This window comes from Kogia breviceps, chromosome 9 (genome assembly GCF_026419965.1).
Source record: "Kogia breviceps isolate mKogBre1 chromosome 9, mKogBre1 haplotype 1, whole genome shotgun sequence".
NCBI classification, from domain to species: domain Eukaryota; kingdom Metazoa; phylum Chordata; class Mammalia; order Artiodactyla; family Physeteridae; genus Kogia; species Kogia breviceps.
Genome location: NC_081318.1, coordinates 3474934 through 3498836, shown reverse-complemented (window position 1 = coordinate 3498836; position 23903 = coordinate 3474934). Strand labels below are relative to the sequence as shown.

At 48.0% G+C, this 23903-nt stretch overlaps 1 protein-coding gene across 4 annotated transcripts in view; it reads left to right on the top strand.

Annotated features, from left to right (window-relative positions):
* The window catches only part of DPP6 (dipeptidyl peptidase like 6), a 922327-nt gene that overhangs the window by 689344 nt on the left and 209080 nt on the right, over positions 1-23903 (top strand). For all 4 annotated transcript variants that reach the window (XM_067041762.1, XM_059073588.2, XM_067041763.1 and 1 more), the window contains exon 6: positions 867-919. In XM_067041762.1, coding sequence (XP_066897863.1) covers positions 867-919 — 53 coding nt within the window. The remainder of the gene's footprint in view (positions 1-866; positions 920-23903) is intronic.

Below are 23903 nucleotides of genomic sequence, written 5' to 3'. Positions count from 1 at the left end.
GCTAGTCGCTGGACATCTGCCCACACAGGGTGCCAACTCTCCTAAGCTCCACAGGCAGAGGAAAGAAAGTGAAGTGTACGGTTCTCACCTCAGCCCTGCGGGGTAACCCATCACATCCCACACCCTGGGGAGGGCGTCTGTCCAGAAAGCTGGAGAGGATGGAGACCACGTTCTCCCTTCTTTGGGGGTATCCCCTGCATGGTAGTCACTGCATTTATGGGTTGGGGAGTATTCTCCTGGTTCAAGAGTTTAAGAGGGACATCCGAGATTTGGGGGTTACAGGAGTTTGGAAATGCTGTTTTGCTGTTGTTACCTTCGTTTTGAAAGCCATGCTCCCCTTGCAATGAGTTCTTAGTTTATTGACCACTCCGTGAAGCTAAAACCTGCACATCAAATTGTCCAAGGGGGCAGGAGTTTGCCCAATTAAGCCTATCTTGGCTTCAGCACTCACCGAGGATACACGGTAGAGCCGGCCGTCTTTTACAGCAGTGAGTGGGTCTTACAGTTTCAGGGTCCAGCTGGCTGTCGGGCAGCCTCCAGTGAGCAGTGCCCTCCTTAGTTCTGTGCTACATTTAGTTGAGCTGGAAGTCTCTGCCCCTGATTTAATCACAAGCCAGGTAGTCGTGGAGATGACATCTAGCCTCTGGCTGCCTGGTAAACTACATGTAAATGGTGAAAATAAAGCAAACAAAGTATGCAAATTAACTTCCTGAGTAAATAAAAGACTTTGCCACCAGGTCTCCTGACTAACTACTTTTGGTCCAGGGATGTTTATTAGGATTCACAGTGATTTGAAAAATATCATAATCACAACCATTGTCTCAATGCATGTTTTATTGTTTCTTGTTTATTTTTGTCTGTTTCAGATATATCAGCACTCCTATACTGGATATTATGTCCTGAGCAAAATTCCTCATGGGTAAGATTGTTCTTTCATTTTCTTTTAACGCGAAATCTGCAAAACAAAGCGCAAAGCAGAGCGCTGACTAGTTGCTTAATTCTTTGGGCAGGAAATGAGGCACCTTATTTCTTGACAGCAAAGTGTCCCAATGCTGTGGGACCTCCGTGATGCCTCCAGGACAGAGGGGGTCACCTGAGTCCAGTTTCTTGCCCATTTGTGAAGCCCCACTTCCTAGAACAGCTCCATCACCTCCTGCTCTGGTTCCCAGGTTTGCGGAGAGATTCCCCCTTCCCCCGCCCCACTTTGTAATCAGCTGTGGCCCCTCTAGGGCATGGTGATTCGACCTAGGATTCCAAGAAGGGTTCCTGGTTTTATATACGTAATAGAGAGGGCAGCACCCCTAAGCTCATCGTGTTTCTCAAAAATGCAAGATTTGGGACCCAAAAGTGTGAGTGGGGAGGAAAGACATGAGTGCAAGCGTGATTTTGCTGAGTTTTCAGTTCTGGGTAGACACAGCCACACACAACGTGGGGTGCATTATCAGGAGCTCATCTTTGGAGTCCGGAGGTGTTAAGACGTGATTGAAGTTTGGGGGAGACATTTGTTGAGTGGGCACTCGGAAAACCACTTGCAGAGCAAGGAGAGTATGGCAGGGATGACTTTTACTGCTTCCATTTTTATTCTTTCTTTCTCTCCCCTCGTCTTCCTCCTTCCTCCTTCTTCCTCCCCTCCCCCACCCGCCTACAACCCCTCCGCCCTCACCCCTACCCGTGTTCTTGTTCCCACCTTTTCCTTCTCCTTCATACCCTCCACGGTTTCTCTCACTTTTTTTTCGAAAAGGTGGAGTGCTCAGGAAATGTTCAAAGAAATTGGATTGTGCTGCTGGCAATGTTGTGTAAATTCCTGTGACTATTTACAGGGAGGCATCCTAATTTTCCTAAGCAAATTTAAACAAACAGCAGGAGTTGCTAAAAAGTATTGTTCTGTAGGAGAGCATTAATCACAGCATCTATGTTTCACAACTGCTGCTGTCTGTTTTCTAAGTTTAGGTAGAATATGAGCATATCCTTGGGAAAAAAACATGGGGAAAATAATTTCATTTGATAAATGAAAGATACATGTAGACATGTGGCCAAATGTGATTAATCGTTTCTGTTAGACTATTAGAAAAATCAAGCCCCAGGAAACTGAAGATGACCCCCGTAGTGAAAACAAAGTATCCATAGGTGTTTTTTTTTTTTAAAGCATAGTTCAAATAGAAACTCAAATGTTTTCCACTAAGGAGGAATTATTCTATTATTTTTCAAGCAGATATGCATCTTCAAAGGTCACGGCAGGCAGGAGTATAATTATACCTTGAGATTTATCTACCCCTCCTGGGAACAATAGAATTTATTGTAGATGATGGATATTTCATGTCATCTTACATAAATTTGTAAAACTCAAAACTTGAAAAGCATTTTGTGCTTGACACATGGTGTAAAGATTTTACTGCATCAGTTAGAATTTAAGAGAAATAGGTTCTGAGAACCTGGCACAAGAGTTTGCCAAACCAGCCACAAACCGAAGGACAAGGTGGTGTGTGCTGAAGGCTTGGTTTCAGTGCTCACGACGAGGATGATGATCCCTCCACAGAGGATGCCAACGAAGAGTGAGCTGCTTTTGGTATTTTAAAAACAATCATAGTAATAATAATTGCCGCCATGTATTGAATGAGTCTCAAGTGTGCCTACCCTAGCACATCAGTCCTGCAAAAAAGCATTCTTCTCCGCCTTTCACAGGAGATGACAGCCCTCTGTCATCTCATAGCTGGTGCCCATCTCATAGCTGGAATCCAGCATAGCCTGGCTCGCTCTCAATCCTGTGCCATCAAAACAACCGCCTTGGGTAAAATTACAGCTGTAAATATCAGATTTTTAGTGGTGCTAACTTATTGCTTTTCTAAGTGTTACCGAACCAAACTTGGGTCCGCTCGCCTACACACAGTAAAGCCAATCTACTGACACCAGGTTGTGGTGAAGGAAAGTGCAGCGTTTACTGCAGGCACCAAGCAAGGAGTCCAGGTAGCTAGTGAGTAAAAGGCCCAAACTCCCCAAAGGCTTCAGGAAAAGATTGAAAGATGTAGCAGATTACTTGTTACATTTATGGGAAACAATCTCTGGTGGATGAGGATGTCTATGGTTCATCACCACATAAACTGACAGCTTCTCCAAAAACGGCATTGCTCGACCGTTTATGCAAAATAAATGAATTAATTAATTTCAAGTATTGTCAAAATCTTATTTGTATTAATGAGACAGTGGATTTCCACACTGGATGGGACTTTAGGCTTGGAGCTTTTGCAGCTTCAGCCTCCAAAAGGGGCTTGTTGAGCTCAGTCAGTTGTGCCAGAGCTCCACCAGTTGGCAGGGGGAGAACACAGCCCCGTAACTGGGTTTGGGGTATCAAGGAAAGCACAATTGTCTTTTTAAAATAAAACTATCTCTATTAAAATATTTAAATTTACATTACTCATAGGACCAAAAATCTGAGAGCTTCTCTTGATACTTCTAGAGTCACAGATCTGTATCTTTTTCTCAAATTCTCACCTCTCCTTTCATCCCTCTCTCCCCTCAATTCCTCTCTTCCAGCCAGAGGCCATTCAGTATGCAGGATGGGATTATTTGTCCTTTATACCTTTTTTTTTTCCCCCTTGGCTTCAGACTTTCCAACCAATCACAGATAAAGATCAAATTAATTTTTCAATGCCCTCTAAACTCTGGTTTCCTTCCTTTTGCCAATGACAGAAGAATCTGGGAAGGGGGTATCCTCTTTTCTGTCTCTTCCACGAGCCGTAAAGAGGCCTTTGTGTCCTGTGTTTAAATTCCTTCTCCTCCAGTTGTGACCTCTGCAGCTGGAGCCCACTAGAACCCCGTGTGCATGTAATGGCTTGGGTTATAATGAGAATGTTGAGCCAACTGAATTTTCATTTATTCAGAGATCTAGAACCTAAAGGTAGGCACGTTTGACTTTCACATACTAAATTTTCAAAAATTGCATTCGTAAAGGACATGCGAATTTGTTTATTAAGCCAGAATTAAAGCTATTATTTTTAACATAAAGTGTTTCACTAAGTCTTTGTATCAGAATGTCAGCAAAATAAAGCAATCTTTCATAATAGAGATTATAACCAGCTAAATGTTCTCTGTTAAGGGTCCATTGTGTGTTTTCATAGCAGTTTTTGGTAGACTTGGCTGTTTCTTGACTTTTTCCTGACATGACTCTTTTTTGGATTAGTTTTCCCATTGGCTTGAGTGCTTTTTTTAAGAAAAATTATATTTCTATATAATTATAATTTCTTATGTCTTTTAGGATCATTCTGAAAATCATATGGGCTAGAGAAAATCAATCCTTCTATAACAGAAATCAATTTTAAGAAAAATTTGGTATACCCTGTAGTTATGTAGCATTGGCATTTTGTAGTTTGGTAAACAGAGAAATAGTAGAACAGAAACTGAGACGTATTCAGAGGCATTTTTCTTTACATGTCAGGCCATCTTCTGTGGATATTGTTGCCCTAACCTTGCTTATTTACCTGTACCAAACCAATTGTACAGAATTGTATTCCTTTGGAATTCTGGTTGACTTATGAAATCACATTCTGCATCTGTGAAAATAATAAACTGAGGCATAGATTCCTTCTGCCCAGGGTTACTGTCTAACTTTATAGGCTGGGATGCAGAAGAGCATTCCATTTATTTAGAAAATAGAAATCTAGGTTGACAACATAGCACAATGCCCAGTACCTTGCCTGATATCATGACCCAGGAGTTAAGAACTGAAGCCCTGTGGTCCCATAGACCTTAATGTGAATCCCAGTCTCTAGCTGACTCTTGGCTGTGTGACCTTGATAGTTGCTGTTCTTTGACGATCTTAGTTTCCATATTTTAAAAAAGATGTTAATAATAGTGCTCACCTCATAGGCACATTATAAGAATTAAGTGGAATGATACATGCAAAGTGCAAGGCAGAGAATTTTGCTTCTAGTGAATGCCTGGGAATGTTATTCTTCATATTGTAATATATCCCCAATATATAATTATAGTCTTGTAATTAAATTTTTTTAGACTTTACTTTCTAGCCAGCTCAAATCCTTTCTGTTACAAGGAGAGGAATGATATAACCCCTACAATAATAAAATTCCATTTAATAATTTTTCAAAGCTAAGACTTGTTCTGTGACACTCAGGTGATTTTAATGCCCATGTGATTTTTAAAAATTAATTAATTTATTTATTTATTGGCTGCATTGGGTCTTTGTTGCTGCGCACAGGCTTTCTGTAGTTGCAGCAAGCGGGACCTACTCTTTGTTGCGGTGCGTGGGCTTCTCATTGCGGTGGCTTCTCTTGTTGCGGAGCACGGGTTCTAGGCGCGCAGGTGTCAGTAGTTGTGGCACGCGGGCTCAGTAGTTGTGGCTCATGGGCTCTAGAGTGCAGGCTCAGTAGTTGTGGTGCACGGGCTTAGTTGCTCCGCGGTATGTGGGATCTTCCTGGGCCAGGGATCAAACCCATGTCCCCTGCATTGGCAGGCAGATTCTTAACTACTGTGCCACCAGGGAAGTCCTGCCCATGTGATTTTAATTTATCTCTTAAAAGAGATGTCTGTAGCTTCAACTATCTACAGTTCTCAATGCTCAATAAGTTCTTTTTATCTCATCTCAATCTGACTTACTGCAATTAATTTTTAAGACTTTCTTGTTTTGCCTCCGGTGGAAGCAGAAAAGACAATATAAGTCAACAAACATTTATTGAAATGCTGTATTGAGCAACAAAAGCACAGTTGCTATCCTTAAGAAGTTTAAAATCTTGTTGAAGAGGAAAGACACAGACTTATATAACAATATAAAATTAAGTGCCTCGAATGGGTATTTTAAACACTGAACACAAAAGAAGAGGTGTCATAAAGGATCTCAGAAAGGAAGTCTGGCTTGAGTGGAGCCTTATAATTGAGTAAGTTTGGTTTGGTTTGGTTTGGTTTGATCTAATAGATGGAGACAGAGAGGAGATGTTCCAGGTCGGGTAAAGCATTAAACAGCCTTGACTTTTTCCATGAGCCAGAATCTTCCTGGAGTTAGTGGGGTGCCAGACCAGGCCAGAGCAGGGCTGTTCTCATGGGGCTCTGCATGGGGAGAGATAGGGTTGGGTGGGTTTAGGGTGAGCCTGGCGTGTGGAAGACCTAAACCCCACCCCGGTGTGATGGGTCTTTCCAATAAGAACACACTGAACACCGAGCGGAAGAGAGACGTGGTGAAGGTGGCGGCGTAGATTCGTTTTATGCGTGTGTGTAGAGAGAAGGAAAGGATGATCAGGAACGTGGAGCCATTTAGGAGACCCGGTGGGGAGCAGTGAAGGCTCAGCGTAGAGACCCCATGATAGGGATTATGGGCTCCGGCGTTCACTTGGAGAATGAAGACAGATGCCAAGGGTTTATTCTCCATGTCCCTCTAATTAAACCTGTGGCAGCCTGTGCCTGTGTGAGTTGAGCCTGATGCATGAGAATATTGAAAGTAGTGAGTTCATGAGGGCAGCGGGGAGAATCCCAGCAGTGTCAGTGTCTCCACATCTCCTTCCCCAGGACGGACCCTGCACCGGACCTTCCGCTCAGACACACTTCGCTCTGCAGAGCTGCCGGAAGTTGCATGAATAGGATTGCTTGTACACCTTGAGAAGGGCCAACATGAAGCCAAAATGTAGGAGAAAGAGAGTTCTTAGAATGGCATTTTACGTGCCTACCATGGCATCCCGCAGGGAGAGTCCTGCTGTTATAGGCATTCACAATAATTTCAGGACTGTGGACAGCTCCCAGCTCTCCTGTAGGACTTGGTCTTAGCTGCTTCCCCCTCTCCGGCTCCCTTCCCCTCCAGGCCTCCCTCCTCTCCCTTCCTCCCCTGAAATCCAAACTGTTAGCAAGCACTATCGAAATAGCATGAACTTTAAAGTCAAATCTATCTGGGAATAAATTCCCAGTCAGCCTTTCTACCTGTGTAATCATGGAAAACTTTCTTTGCTTCTCTCGGCACTATTACTCCGCACATATGATGGAAATAAAATGCCTGACTGATAGGGTTCATGTAAAGGTTATGAAATACTGTAGGATAACGAGATGGTGCATTTAAGTGCCTATTTTGGAGTGCAGAAAGCACTACGGGCTTTTTTCATGGTGGAATCAAGACCTTCCATTATACAACCAAATCTAATTAATCTCCTTCCCCGCAATTTCCCTACCTTCAGACAGAAAATAAATTTCATCCTCCGTGCCAGCTCTGATCAGTTCTAATGGCTTCCTGGAGCTCTGAGTTTAAAGGTGGTCTAGAGCTATGCCTGGGCTCTGTGGGGAAGGAAGCCGTGATCGACGCGTCGGGGGTGGCGGTGGAGGGGAGTGGAGGTGCACGGGATGCCTTCCAGGTGCGGACCTGCTTGCCTCAGGGACCGCATCGGTGGTGTGTGCCGCCACTGCCCCCCACAGGAGGTGCTCCCGCCGTTGCTCTCTCCGTCCTTCACCCCACCCTCCACGCGCCGCCAGAAACTTCCTGCTCAGGGTGTGCGGCTCCTTCTGAGCCTTCAGGCCCCGACATCAAAACCCTTCTCTCAAACCCCCCGCAGCTCCCTGCGCCCCTGGAGTAAGATTGCCTCTCATTTCACACTGTCATGCATCCTTGTGTTAGATTGCTAGTTACCTTGTTGTGGGTATATACTGTTTCTGAACAGAATGTTTAAGAAACGTTTTCAGTATGCATTTACTGGCCGGCACATTTCTCTCCTGAATTCTAAGGTGTCAGGTGTCAGAAAGAGGTGTTTTGCTGGGAGGGGCTTGGTCTGTGTCTGTGGCCCTGGTGGCCGTTGCCCAGGATGAGAACAGGGCTGCCCAAGAATAACCACAGGAGAGGCTGCACCCACAGATCTGAGCTACCGGCAGAAAAGCCACTAGCCACATGCAAAGGGGTTCTTTTCCACGGAATCATCTGCTGTCCTCAAAAACTTGCCTACCACATCTGAAGAGTTTCAAGCAAACAAACCCGTTCGGAAATGAGGTGAAGATATGTGTGATGCGTCATTTTGTCAGGCGCCTTGTGGAACCTAAACTTGTATGTTCGTATCCTTGAATTGTTCCCAACGCAAGAGGGAGTCCATAGACGTTGGCCGACAGTTGAGGAAGTTAGTCAGTTAATTAAATGATATTGTCTAGTATAAGAATTTGCAAGCCTGGGACCCACCCCAAATCAGTTAGACCAGAGTCTCAGAGGATGGGACCTCACCAGAATCTTTTTAAGTTACTCAGGTGTTTCTAGTTTGGATATCTGGGGTCAGCTGGTCCTACCCCACTTCTTCACTTGCTCTCATCGCTAAGTGACCCCCAGGATTTTATCCGGAGCTGAGAAATAACCCTTCTATTTCTGGAAAATAATGGCAAACATTTCCCCAGAAACACTAATTTCCTTGTCCTCTCGACAGAGAAATTGTGGCAGGTCGCAGGTTAACAGCGTTCTGGGAGATTTCTTTAAGGAAATGCATTAAAGGCTCAATAGCATTGACGTGGGCCCCGCGGAGATGAGGTACAGCCTTGCGCTTTTGTCTTCTGTGTTCACCCCCAGAATGGGACAGCGATGCTCAGGCTCGGTCTGGGTCTGGGCTGGTGTTTGACGCGCGCGCCACCTAGTGGGCTCAGCCTGGAAGCCGCCTATTCCGATCCGTGCGTTTCGGAGCTCAGCTGCTCACCAGCTTCTCTTGAAGAATCACAGGGCCAGTTCTAAGTCACACAAAATTAGAGGCAACTATGTTGAACCCTTTCAACTGGGCCTGAGTGTCAGTCACCTGAGAAGACTCTGTCAGCATCCCCGAGGTCAGCTCTGTTCTTGTTCACAGACCTTTTCCTAAAGAGGAAAGGCTGGTGCATGTGGCCGACGGCCCCACATGCTTGCAGCAGCGCGTGCTGTGCATCCACTCCTGCCGCAGAATGACGGGCGCACCCCCCCGCCACGAGCCAGGACTATACTAGCCACGGACGGAGAGTGGAAGGGCCACGTGTGTCACTTGCTGTCTCGTCTATTTTGTTCTATCTTCACTTCACCTTCTCTCTGATCCAGGCGGTCCCTACGGGGGCTGGACACAAAGCTCCTGCCTTATCTACTTCAGTGACATTCACATAGATTAAACCTCAAGGACAGCCTTGTCCAGAAAAGCGGCCGTCAAGGACAGCGGGATGGGTGGTCATCCAGACCCTAGAGAGACAAGGATACACTGGTCACAGCTATATAACTACAGCCTCACTGCAGCATAACTTACTTACAGTAAAACTCACACTTCTTAAATGAGAAGTTTTCATTATGTGTTGACTAATGGGTGCACTCATAGAAGCACCTCCACCACCGAGAGAGGGAACACCTCCATCTCCCCAGAGCATTCCGCATGCCCGCCCTCCGCCCGCCGTGGCTGCCCCTGGCGGCCATCCCCGCAGCGTTGCCTTTGCCAGAAAGTCTTATACGCGGAGTCATATCTACGCAGTCCTGTGTGGGTGGCCGCGTCGCTAGCGTGACTGCTTTTGAGGTTCACCCACGTCGCTGCCAGTGCAGGTAGGTCATTCTTTTTTTGTTTTGTTTTGTTTTGTTTGTTTTGCGGTACGCGGGCCTCTCACTGCTGTGGCCTCTCCCGTTGCGGAGCACAGGCTCCGGACGCGCAGGCTCAGCGGCCACGGCTCACGGGCCCAGCCGCTCCGCGGCACGTGGGATCCTCCCGGACCGGGGCTCGAACCCGCGTCCCCCGCGTCGGCAGGCAGACTCTCAACCGCTGCGCCACCAGGGAAGCCCAAGGTCATTCTTTTTACTGCTGAAAAGTGGTCCAGTTAGTGGACAGACTAATCTCTTTATGTGTTCGCCACGTAACATTTGAGTGGTTTCCAGCTTGGGGCTGTTATAAATAAAACTGCTGTGAATGATTCCATACAGAAGTTCTTACAGGCACGTTTTCATTTTTCTTGGGTAAATAGCTAGAGGTAGAATGGCTGGGTCGTACAGTAAATGTATAATTTGGTAAGAAACTGCCAAATTGCTCTCCAAGGTGGCTGTTTCGACCCCCTTTTGTAAACTCCCTACCCCGTCAGGCTGGGAGTTTTGTCCCCACCCTCCCCCTGGTCCCTGCGCGAGGCCCGCTGATTTGCGTGCTGGGGTGCCTTCCCCGGGGCCGAGCCTGTGCCTCTCCTGCCCCGACATGGGCACTCGGGGGGCCTTCCAGCCAGGTCCCCACAATCGTTCCCTTGGCAGCGCTCTGTAAGTGACAGGTCCTTGGGGAAGTAGGTGGCGAGCAGGGCGGAAACTTCCTGAAGAGGCTGTTGGTGGGCGGCCCTGGCACAAACCTCAGGAGCGGTGAAGAGGGCTCCGGCGCCAAGCCTCACTCACTTCCGGGACAGGTTGACTTAGGAGGAGGGGTCTCTTTCTGAGAATCACCTCTCATTGGCGGAAGGACCGGAATCACCTCTCATTGGCGGAAGGACCGGGTCCAACAGTGTGCGCGTTCCGGCAGCGCGGCGCCGAACTGGGTCTGCCGGCCGCGTCACGGCTGAGGGGAGCAGAGCCCCCGCCCCCAGCGTCCAGCACCTGTGCGGCGGACACCTGCCTCTGACCTTCGGGTTCCCACCCAGGCTAGCAGCGGGCGTGGTAGGCTTTGTCACACTTTCCCGTCTGTGTCTGTTGTTGTGTCTTGACTACAGCAGGAAGGCGGCAGGCCACGGTGTTGGTCCTGCAAAGGACAGCCCATCCAGGCTGTGCGTTGGACCGATGAGTATTTCTGAAGCTGCTCACAGTGGACGAAAGGACATAAGCTGTGGCGCTTCCTCACTGAGAAGGTCGATTCCCGGGCCTGAATTGCACGGCATTCGGTGGAGGTGACACAGCCGTTTGTTCAGGTGAAGCTTTCGGCTCCCAGGACTCAGCTCGGCCAGTACCGCCTGCCGCCCGCGGGCCACTCAGGGGCAGGTCGACGCGCTGCCGGGGCCGAGGCACCTGGATTAAGAAGTCACACGACAGTAAGGCTTCTGCCTGTCTGGACCGGAAACTAACAACCCTCCCCTGTAGCTCTGTGTTCTCTCCACCCAACAAGACCTATGGAGTTTCCCACACTGCAGGGGGAGGGCTGGGGCCCAAGAACCCTGTAGAGCACGGGTCCCCAACCCCCGGGCCGCAGACCCGCGCCAGTCCGTGGCCTGTTAGGAACCGGGTCACGCAGCAGGAGGGGAGGGGAGGGCGAGCGGGCGAAGCTTCATCTGTGTGCACAGCCGTTCCCCGTCGCTCGCATTGCCGCCTGAGCTCCGCCTCCTGTCAGCATTATGCTGAGTTGTACAATGATTTCACTGTATATTACAGGGTAATAATAACAGAAATAACGTGCACAGTAAATGTAATGTGCTTGAATCATCCCAGAACCATCCACCCCCCCGCTGCCCCCCAGTCAGTGGAAAAATTGTCTTCCATGAAACTGGTCCCTGGTGCCAAAAAGGTTGTGGACCGCCGCTGTAAAGAGTCAGCCTGGCCCATGAACTCAGACATGTGGACACCAGTGCCCAAGTGCACACAGAAGGCCGAGGCTTTTCCATCTCTCTGCACACCTTTGATTTACCACGTCATGGCCCTGACGTGCATTTCCATCGACATTCCAAGCACTTGGACGGGCTTTTGGGGCAGTGCTAACAAACACGGCTTCCTCCCAGGCCCCCTGCACAAACGGCCCAACGTGGAAAGTAAGGAGAGAAAACAATGCAAATCAGGGCTGATGTGAGCCTCACACTCAAGCATCAGCGGTGTCAGAACTAGGATTCCTGAACCAGGACTGAAGCTAAGGGCAGACGTCCTGCTGAGGCCCGTGAACATGGCCCCAGGGAGGGTGCTGCCATCCTTTGCCGGCCCCCGCTCTGTCTCCCTTACTCGCAGGCCGCAGGCAGCCCTCGGGATCTTTCCTTTGCTTCTCTCCCTGCAGCGCCCTACCGCTGACCTTGTGACGTCTGAACACCATCCAGCTCCCGGGCCCCGTCCACTCAGCCCGAAACCGTTTCACCCAAACTGCCCTGCCCAGGCTCACCCGTCACTCCAAGCGGGAGCCACCCGCAGTCCACTTTCCGACTTTGTCACCTCGGTGCCTCAAATGAAGTGCTTTCCTTATTCCTCTATGCGGGTCTTTAAAAACCGTACCGTGTAAGCGCCAGCATGGGCCCAAATTCCTTTCTGCTCCCTGATCGCTTGATTTCATTTATGAATGAATGAATGAACCTTCGAATGCACATGTAGGCATTTCGTGAGCGCTTATCATGCGTCTGATTCAGAGACCTTTGTATATGGTAGCTTATTTCGTACTCGTAACGATGATGAGGTGTCGGCCTTCGCCCCACTTCAGAGATGAGAAAGCTGAGACTCGAAGTTGGGGTAACCTGCTCAAGGTCACACAGCGGGTTGTTGGCCAGGACTTCAGCGGGGCTCTTGCGGCTCCAAGCGTAGCATCCTCTCTGTGACGTCACTTTGTTCTGCGTTCCAGTCTGACGAGGGGCGCTGGACAAACTGAGCAGCGCACCCTTCGTTTTGTGGAGGAAGCTCCTCCTCCTTGTGTCGAGGGCCCCTTGAAGCACACGGTAGGGACGGTGTTCACTAGCTCTGAGGTCCGGGAGTGAGCCAGTAACCAGCACTGTTTGACCAGCGGAGGTGACTTTGATGGGTGCCTCTACTCAGTGTGTGTCTGTGTGGCCGCGAGCTGCAATGTACGTCCTGTTTGACATCAGAGTGACAGTTAACATCGGTGCCGTTTTGATTTGACAAACAAAAGATACCTGAAGCAAATAAGTGACCCCTATCAAAAGAAAACTATACATCATCACATATTAAGTATAAACATGCTAAGAGGCCGGACAGGAGGATCCCCCGAGGGCCCTGTGTGTCCTTGGTGACCCCAGACCACCCGCCGGAGACCACGGCTCCAGGCTAGCCCCCTCCAGTCTGCTGCGCGTCGTCCCGTGCGTCGGCTACCAAGACAGCATTACCTCCTAGAGGAGAGGCTCTGGGGTTTGGAAGCAGTGAAGGGGTGCTTTTCCCAAAAGAAAGTCATCCCTGGGAGTCTCTGTCCCGTGAGGAAGCGGTGGGTGTGCACCTCGGTGGAGGTGACCTTTCAAACCTGGGCTGAAGATCACAGAGCCGGGTTCTACTGTGTAACGTCAGGCACTGCCCTTGGTCTCCTTGTTCCTGGAGCTGAAGGCAACGGCTCCAGATGCTCTAAAGGGCTGTCGGAGTCTTACGTGACTTTGGAAAGACCTAAGAATATTTTTTTGGTTTTGCATTAAAATTCCTACTTCCACGTGTTGAGCATACCTGAGCTTTCAAATGACCATCCCCTGTCCCCACCACCCCCGCTGCACTTTCCCAGGAACCCTGAGAAGAAGAGGGAAAACTTGTCATTTGAAAGTCAAGGAAAGCCGATGGCACTGACTGCCCTAGTCCCTGTGGGAACAGCCCAGGTATTTATCTGAAATTATGTGGCTGGACCGCGTGGCGATGCTGAGAACTCAATCCAGGGAGGGAACTCGGGCATGCTTATTTTGTAGGGAATAAAAATCTGAAACAGAAGGCTTGGGTTGAACCCTTTTGAAGAAAGGGCAGGTGAACAGAAAGGTCAATACTCAGACAAGAGAAACCCAGCGCGGCCGAAACAGGCAGCGTGCCCACCCGCACAGAGGAAAGCTGCCCTTGCCCGTGGAGAGGCCGGTGTCCCTGTCGGAATGCAGGTCTCATCCCTTCCCTCTGTCCAGCTAACCGGGCAGCTTCTGGTGACAGTTGAGCTTAACTGATTGATTCACGTGAGCCTGGTCAACTGGCCTGTTGTATTTCTCATCAAAAATTAATAGACTACCTTTCTCGGTTATGTATGGATTCTTATGAGTTTGACTAAAATTGGGCTGAAAAAGTCATCTAATCGAAGTCAATTGAAAACATAAAGAAACATGTCCTTCAGAAGAAGTGGTTCTTGCCACGCAGTGGTAACCGCTAAGCTCGGGCCTCACTGCTGTCGATGATGGTAGCGTTGCGGTTGGTCTTTATGTTTGACTTTCACCTCCAGATCCCTGTGTCTCACAGATGCTACACAGCGCAACTCCAGTCATGGGAAGTGTTTATTTTCAGAGCTGGGATGCCCTCTGCCACTTTCAACTTCTTGTGGACAACAAGATGCCCGTCCTACCAACAACAGGGCATTAAGCCAGGCCACTTGTCCTTTTGGTATCTAGTGCTATTTGGGGCATGATTTTTAGACCCACGGAGAGAAAGGTCTTCTGTGAAAGTGATCATATCATTTTGAGTTCCTAGGTGTCCTTATTATCTTGACATGGACCAAAAAAAAAAACTGACTTTAGTTACGTCAAATTGTCTATTGCTGATTTGTTACCAAATTAATGCCAAACGCTAAGTAGCATTAGAATGGGAGAAATACTTTTTGCCACAAAGCAGAGAATTCAGTCTTGGATAAAGAATGCTTTCCCAGTCTATGGAGAAAAGTCGTGTGTGTGTGTGTGTGTGTGTGTGTGTGTGTTTGTGTGTAGGAGGAGGAGAGAGGAAGAATGCTTCTAAAAAGAAAAATTCCTAATTTAAGTCCACTGCTTTCTTTTTCCCCCAATTAAAGTCAATCTGAAAATCATTTATTTATTTCTTTTGTTTAACATCTTTATTGGAGTATAATTGCTTTACAATGGTGCGTTAGTTTCTGCTGTGTAACAAAGTGAATCAGCTATACGTATACATATATCCCCATATCCCCTCCCTCTTGTGTCTCCCCCCCTCCCACCCTCCCCATCCCACCCCTCTAGGTGGTCACAGAGCACCGAGCTGATCTCCCTGTGCTATGCGGCTGCTTCCCGCTAGCTCTCTATTTTACCTTTGGTCGTATATATATGTCCATGCCACTCTCTCACTTTGTCCCAGCTTACCTTTCCCCTCCCTGTGTCTACAGAGTGAAGTAAGCCAGAAAGAAAAAAACAAATACCGTATGCTAACACATACATACGAAAATCATTTTAAATCATACATTTGTCATGAGAAGCCAGACCTGAAAAAAGATTCCTTTGAAAATAGAGGCCACTGCTACCAATGTAGTCATCTCCAAAAGCAGCGTGATACGTGAAATATTTTCATAAAGAAATGGCAAAAAAATTTCTTTTCCATCCAACTTCAAGGATTCTTCACTAGGTGGAATCAGCCAGAGATGCAGGAATATATCTGCAGAAGCTTTATCGCAGGACCTGCTCTGGAAACCTGTGACTTCTGCCAGCTTCCTACAGGTCCCCAAAAGTGACCCATGGACTATATAGCGGACATGGTCAGGAAGCTTGATGAAAAGACTCATCCAGATCATTCTCAAGCTGTTTCTCTTTTTTCTACCAACAGGTGGAACTCTTTAAAGAGCCATGTTTTCAAAAAGTTATTCCTCGACCCCAGAAATTTTATACAATCGTAACCAAAAAAAAAAAAAAATTGGCTAGCACTGGTACAGCAGTTTCTAGGGCAGATGGTTCTTAGCGCTTTCCATATACCCCTCATCGAATGCTTACAATATACCTATGATGTAAAGGCTCTTACTGGCCCCTTTCCGTATTAAAAACCCAGGCGTAGAGGGTACCATGGCACAGCGAGCCAGTGGCAGAGCCAGCTTCGCCCCCCAGGCGGCGGTTGCAGGGGTGACTCCGCTAAGGGTGGGCGCGCTGCCTTTTCCTGCCGCTCTGGGCTTCTCCTGTCTGCATGTTGACCTTTCTGTTCTCCCCCATCCTTCTTCAAAAGAATGAACGAGGAGCTCCAGGGCAAGAGGGCAGAGCAACTTTCTCTCCTTTCAGGTGTTCTTAAGCCCCACCGATACAACAGAAAATAAAATTTAATGCATAACCCGCAAGGAGCAAAACGAAGAAATATAAACAACAAAACTGTGAACGTTGGAAAGCAAAGGGAGAGTGGGAAATGATGCAGCCCAAACATAAGACAGCTGAGTCCCACACCAAGAAGTGACCTGGTTTCTCCTAACCCCTCCCCACCCGCCCCCAGCGTGGTCCTCAGCACACAAGGCACGGGCAGTGCTCAGTTTAGACCGCACGGTGCTTCTCCTGGTTGGCCGTGGTCTCCACTCTGGTGGTTTAACCCTTTAGAATATCATCTCTGATGAGAAGGCTTCGGCATGGGCCCCTCCAGATGCTTTTGGAAAGTCGATGGATGGGCTGTGGAAGAAAAGAAGGACCATTTGAAAATTAAGAAGCCATCAGAACCCCAGTTTTCCCTTGCCTACTCCCTTGAAGACCGGAGGTTTATTTCTTGGTCAGGATAGAGCGTAGGCCCTCCGATAGAGGAACACTGGGACAGTTTAAGGTCTGAAACAGGGACGAAGAGTTGCTCGCACTGGATGGAGAGACTTCCTTCTCTTCCCTTGTCCCAGACACGAGGCAGCTACGCCTCACCCACCGGGGTGGGGACCGAGGGATCCTTTCCAGAAGAAACTGACCAAGCCAGGTGCAGGGGATGCCGACCAGAGGAACCAAATGCCCCAGGCAAACCTTCCCATCAGCTCCTCGGCCCCAGATTCCTAAATGTGGGCCCGTGAGAAAGAACATGATTTGACTGAAGAAACCTTCTCACCTGAAAGATAGAAATCAAACCAACAAACAGAAGCAGGTATTCTGGAGAAAATAGGGATCATAAGAGGAGAAGCAAGTGTTAGCACAAAACCTCTTCTTAATATCCTCAGATAATATGTTACTGTCAAGAGACAAAACAGGACATTATGTACTTTTTTTAATTTCAGAGAACAAAAAGCTCTTAGAAATGAAAAATATGATAGACATGAAACTCCATAGAAAAGTTGAAAGACAAAGGTGAGGACATTTTCCAGAAAATACAACAGAGACAGAGACAGACAGGCAAAGAGATATGAAAAGTGGAAAAGAAGGATGAGATACAGAAAATAGAGAAAAGACATGAAGAGTTAGGGGCCCAGCTGAGAAATTTAGAAGCACATTTAGGAGTTAGCTGAATGTAATTTTTAATGATACAAATGAACTTATTTACAAAAGAGAAACAGATTCACAGACATAGAAAACAAACTTACGGTTACCAAAGGGGAAAGGTAAGAAACAGGAGAGGGATAAATTAGGAGTTTGGGATTAACATATAGTAGTGTGTACTACTATTTATAAAATAGATAAACAACAAAGACCTACTGTAGAGCACAGGGAACTAACTACTCAAGATCTTGTAATAACCTATCATGGAAAAGACTCTAAAAGAATATATATATGTGTATATATATCTGAATCACTTTGCTGGACACCTGAAACTAACACAACATTGTAAATCAACTACATTTCAATAAAAAGTTTAAAGTAAATAAACAAATCTAATTTTAAGCCCCTGTATCCACTGCATGTGGGAATCTCCTGCTTTCCTCCAGTTCCCTCCCTGTCCACACAGCATCGCGTCTCGCCACATCCTTTCATGGGTGAAACTCATCCTGGAGCCCTGTTGGCTGCTAACCGTGGAGCACAGCTCCGGAGCCAGGGCCGCTTGAGTGGGAAAAATCCGGGTCGCGCCACCCAGTCCTAAGCGTGTCTGGTGCCACCCAGGCGGGCCCGACTGTGGGCAGGCTGCTGGGCTCCCTTCTCAGAGGACGGGCTCTTCTCGCCACAAGCTCAGCTACAGGAGTCACCCTCAGCGCGCCTCCGGGCTCGGCCTCCGCGGCTTACGTATGGGCAGCCCAAGGGGGCCGGTGAGTGAGAGCCCCGAAGCCTCGGGGGCTGGACGAGTGTCCGAGAGTTGGAACCTCCTCCCAGGGCCTCCTCCCGCAAGACACACCTTGGAATAACAAGATTGTTTCAGGCCTGGCTCTCAAAAGAAGCCCCAGATTAGATAAAATGTCTGTGTTAAGCCTTTGAACTTGAAAGGGATGACAGACCAGATGGAGGGGCCAGTCCGTGATCAGCGGAGGAGGAGGTGGAGTCCTAGAACCGGCAGCGGAATCTTACGGAACAGAAAGGAATTTCTCTGCAGGCTTCCAACACGTGGGCTGGTAAGTCAGTCGAGCGCGGGGATGCTGAGGAGAGACGCAAAGTAACTGGAACTCGCGGCCTTCACCTGGACCCTGCTTTGCTAATTAGCTGTAGAATCCGAATCGTTCCTGCTCCAAAGATAATTTTTCCTCTGCGTGTTCGGTACCATTCTGCTTTCTAATTTGTTGCTTTTCGTTCCCTACCTGACCTGTTGGAGATTTAATGTTGTCTGGCTTCTCTGGTTGTGCTTTATTATTATTATTATCAATGTACACGGTTCATTTGGTTTAAAATAATTCCGCGAGGGGCCTCATCGGTGTCTTCAGATAACAGACCCAGCTCTCGGTCAGGAGCAACATTCATCGGGGCCATGCGTACGGAGCCCAGGAGCCCTGCCCCTACATGCATGTAGAACATGTGCGTGGTCAGGTCCTCGGGACTACACAGAGGTGCCGTGGCCACCCAGCCTTCCCAGGTGTTCATTCCGAGAGCCGGGGGCAGCCCACGCCATCAGTGTGTGACGCACTGCCATCAGTGAGATGCAGGGCTATTGAGCTGGGCCAGTTCTCAAGCTTTGGTTTATTTTGAAAACATCCAGAGAGCTAATAAGAATGCATATTTCTAGGATCTCTCCAGAATTAGGTATATTAGGTATGATTCGGTCAGATTTGGTGGGGCAGGGTGGGGGGAGAAAACCCAAAATAGCAAAGGCTTTTACCAAGTAGAACTTGTTCTCTCGCACGTGAAAGTGCAGAGATGGGAGCCCGGCCACCATGTTGCCGCCCCAGCCTGGTGGCTTCCACATCGCGTCTCTTGGTGGCCGCTCCTGGCCTAGCGATCACGTAGGACCCTCAGCCAGCAGGAAAGGACCAAGAGGAGAAGAGCATGCCGTCGTGCCTGTGGCCAGGGCCAGCTGTTGAGGGCCCAGGAGGGATGTTTTTGAGGACAAAAAAAGGGGCAAGGGTGACAACCCACTCTGCACAGCACTCGGGTGGAGACCAGGAATCCGCCTCTTTAAGCAGCCTCCTCCGTAAATCACGATGCAGGGGTCTCTGGACCACAGCTGCGGGAGCGCTAACCCGCTCACCTGCACTCCCAGCCACACACCAGCCTTTGGCCTGTGAACAGAATGCCAGCAGTGCCTCGCATAAAAGACGAATTTATCCTCAGCACCACCCAGGAAGGGAGCTCCGTCATCCTCATTACAGATGATTCCAGTGACTTCTCCCAAATATTTGACAACTCAGACACCAACGTCTAACACGTAGGTAGATAAGGTAGGAAAGAGTAAAAGGAGGCGTTCAGAGAGAGAGGGGGACGGGGAGGAGAGGGGAAGAAGAGCAGGGGCGAGAAAGAGGCGTCATTCCAGAGCGGCTGGTGGACGCCTCCAGCGACCGGCTCCTGCCGGCCCACGTCCTGCGCCGGGCGCCGTGGCTCCTCTGCGTGGGGAGAAACACTTGGCCTCTGGGGAGCTCTCACCTTTCCTAACTGTCTCTGCCCACTTAGAAGGGTCGGCTGGGCCGGCGGCGAGGGAGGCTTTCCTTTCGTGGCCGCAAGCGCAGGGTCTGCACCTTTCAGATGACGCCGCGTTCCAGCCGTCTTGACGGCCCCCCATGCTCTACGATGTGCTTACTGTCCGTGTGCTCGTGCTGGAAAGTCCAGCTCCTATGACCGAATATCAAACAGCCCCAAGACTTGGGGGTTTACGTCCGACACTTACTGGGCTCACCAGTCTGCTGCGTCCGTCTGCGCGGGGCTGGGGCGACCCGCGCATCTCTGCTTTGCGCTGCGGTGTCCGCCGGGCCGGCTCCTCAGGAGGCTCGCCCCCTCCCGCGCCTGGTGGCGGGTCTGTCACCTAAAACACCTCGATGTGGTCTCTCCATGGGGCCCGGGCCCCCCTGCAACGTGGTGGCTCGTCCCACAGGCGGATTTCCCAAGAAAGAGAACCTGGGCGAGCAGCGCTGCCCTGTGACTCAGCCCCGGGAGTCTCATTTCTGCTGCGTTCGACTCTGATGCAGTCAAAAGCACTGCCCGGTTTCAAGGATATAAACTCCATCTTTGGATGGAAGGCGCCAAGGTTTTGAAGAAGCATTTGGGACCAGAAATACTGTCGTGGCCATGTTGGGAAAACCCCATTTGCCACACAAGCTGAAAAGATTTGCTGAGTTTTCTTTCTATGGTTTATATGGCTGTATTCAAAATATATACCTAAATATAATGTGCATTTTTTAACTGCACCTGCACACTTTGTCCTAAAATTCAGATCTGGACTTTCTTGAAGACCGTGGACAGAGTGTATGATGTAACAGAGCCCTGCTCTCATTGTGTGAAAGGTAGGCTTCCTTATCTCAGCTTTCTGTAAGCTTAGATGTAAGAAATATTAAAAGTTCCTTAATAAGTAAGACTCGTAGCCTCCCATCCAGATATGTACGGTCTACACGTAAATAGTATGACTTTTTACTACCTAAACCATTCATGGCAAATCTCCCAACTGTCTACCATTTCTACTGAATATCCGATCTATTCTTGGAAGAGATGCTTGAATGGAAAAATATAAATTGTTTATGAAAGTCTTTAAGAAATAGTAGAAACAAATGTCTTAAGTATAGGAATAGGAAAATGTGACTTTCTCCCCATACCTGTGATAATACTTGCTAGTGATAGCAAGAGTGTCTGGGACCCTGTGGACTCATGAGAGCTCATAAGTGAAACGGTAACTTCCAGAATCCCCAAGTTTTAACGCCCCAGTCTGCTCATTCTGGTTTTTTTTTTAATTCTGTTGAAATGTTGGCAGTTTTTCAGTCTAGCTAATGTTTCAGCAATTGCTAGATGCCAGAAACTTGAAGGGACCTTATCATTAACGAACCCCATCTTATTCCAAGCCTTCATAGAACCGTTCATGCTCTTTAGGGAAATTCCTCACACGATGTGCGTTTCATCCTCAAACACTGCGAGCTGATAAAGGGGTACTGACCACGCTGCTTCCTCCCGAATAGAATGGGGATAAGTGACTCTCGGGACTCCCTGACTCAGCGGTGAGCAGCCCCCTCCGGACCCTCGTCACCGTCGCACGCTGCCTTGCTGCACTGTGCGCGACCGACTTTCGTGCATCAACTGCAAGGGTTGCTCTTCGGTACCAACTTTGCTTCTAAACCACGGAAGAAAGCTTTCAAATAGCTGAGGAGTTTTAAGGATTTGATTACTTGTCTTTTACACCATTTATGTTCGCTGAAACCACATCTTGGATAAAAGAGTTCCGAGCAACTTGTTCTCTGGGCCAATGATAGCAGATTCTCCCAAAGTTGGAGCTGATGCCCGTGAGTTGGCGGAGAGGGTGAAAAGGCAGCAGGAAAGGACGGAGAGGAAATCAGACCCTCTGAGTGGGAAGAAAGGCAGAGAGCCCTGTTGTGAATTGGCCACACTCACGTCGATCCACTTCCTTCAAGAGCTTCTCCTGTTCCTCTCAAAATTCCTGTTTTCCCCAGTCTACGGGATCTCATTTCGCTCCTGACACAGATCGAGAAGGAATCACTGACTTCCTTGAAGCCTGTGTTTCGAGGCAGCCCTTCTTCAGTTCTTTTGTTCTGTCCTGGGACTTTACTAAAAAGCAGGAACAGGGCTTCCCTGGTGGCGCAGTGGTTGAGAGTCCGCCTGCCGATGCAGGGGACTCGGGTTCGTGCCCCGGTCCGGGAAGATCCCACATGCTGCAGAGCGGCTGGGCCCATGAGCCGTGGCCACTGGGCCTGCGCATCCGGAGCCTGTGCTCCGCAACGGGAGAGGCCACAGCAGTGAGTGAGAGGCCCGCATACTGGAAAAAAAAAAAAAAAAAAAAAGCAGGAACAAAAAAGCGCTTAATGATCAAACACTTAAAAAAATTTTATTGAAGTATAGTTAATTTACAATGTTGTGTTAATTTCCGCTGTATAGCAAAGTAACTCAGTTATACACATATATATTCTTTTCCGTTATGGTTTATTACATGATATTGAATATAGTTCCCTGTGCTATATGGTAGGACCTCGCTGTTTATCCATTCTATATATAATAGCTTACATCTGCTAATCCCAGTCCACCCCTCCCCCACTCCCACCCTCTGGCAACCACAAGTCTGTTCTCTATGTCTGTGAGTCTGTTTCTGTTTCGTAGATAAGTTCATTTGTGTTGTATATTAGATTCCACATGTAAGTGATATCATATGGTATTTGTCTTTCCCTTTGTTACTTACTTACTATGATCATCTCTAGGTCCATCCATGTTGCTGCAAATGGCATTATTTCCTTCTTTTTATGGCTGAGTAGTATTCCATTGTAGACATACACCACATCTTCTTTAACCATTCATCTTGTCAATGGACATTTAAGTTGTTTCCATGTCTTGGCTATTGTAAATAGTGCTGCATGTGTCTTTCAAATTAGAGTTTTTGTCTTTTCTGGATATATGCACAGGAGTGGGATTGCTGGATCATATGCAACTCTATTTTTAGTTTTTTGAGGAACCTCCATACTGTTTTTCATAGTCGTTGCACCAATTTACATTCCCACCAAAAATATAGGAGGGCTCCCTTTTCTCCACACCCTCTGAAACATTTATTATTCGTAGACTTTTTAATGATGGCCGTTCTGACTGGTGTGAGGTGGTACCTCACTGTAGTTTTGATTTGCATTTCTCTGATTATTAGCGATGTTGAGCATCTTTTCATGTGCCTATTGGCCATCTGTATGTCTTCTTCGGAGAAATGTCTGTTTAGGTCTTCTGCCCATTTTTCAATTAGGTGTTTTGTCGTTGTTGTTATTGAGTTGTATGCGCTGTTCATATGTTTTGGAAATTAAGCCCTTGTCGGTCGCATCATTTGCAAATATTTTCTACCAGTCCATAGTTTGTCTTTTCGTTTTGTTAATAGTTTCCTCTGTTGTGCAGAAGCCTGTAAGTTTGATTAGGTCCCGTTTGTTTATTTTTGCTTTCCTTTCTATTGCTTTGGGAGACTGACCTAAGAAAACATTGATAAGATTTATGTCAGAGAATGTTTTGCCTATGCTGTCTTCTAGGAGTTTTATGCTGTCGTGTATTATGTTTCAGTCTTTAAGCCATTTTGAGTTTATTTGTGTGCATGGTGTGAGGGTGTGTTCTAACTTCATTGATTTACATGCAGCTGCCCAACTTTCCAGCACCACTTGCTGAAGAGACTGTCTTTTCTCCATTGTATATTCTTGCCTCCTTTGTCGTAGATTAATTGTCCAGAGGTGTGTGGGTTTATTTCTGGGCTCTCTATTCTGTTCCATTAATCCATATGTCTGCTTTTATGCCAATATCACACTGTCAAAAACTTGTGGTTTTTTTTAAGTTTTATTTATTTATTTTATTTATTTATTTTTTGGCTGTGGTGGGTCTTCGCTTCTCATCGCGGTGCGCGGGCCTCTCACTGTCGTGGCCTCTCTTGCTGTGGAGCACAAGCTCCAGACGCACAGACTCAGTAGTTGTGGCTCACGGGCCCAGCCGCTCCGTGGCATGTGGGACCCTCCCAGGCCAGGGCTCGAACCCATGTCCCGAGCGTTAGCAGGCAGATTCTCAACCACTGCGCCACCAGGGAAGCCCAAAAACGTGTTTTTCATGCTGTATGGTGTCGGGTGGAACCTCTAAGAAGGTAAACAAATAGGTGGAAGAAAGCCGAGTGTGACACTGATCGTTACAGAGGGGTTAACTCAGATGCCCAGGCTGGCACAGCTCACTGTGCACCCAGAGGGTATCTACACTGGCACCCCACCTGCAGAAGGTTACCTGAACCCGAAGGAGCCCGAGAGTGCTGAGAGCTTTAGACCACACAGACCATCTTCACTTTGGCAAAACCTCGAACAGAAGAATTATGCCCACCTCTCCCATCCCCCACTTCTTCCACCGTCAGCAGCAGTTACATCATAGCAGTC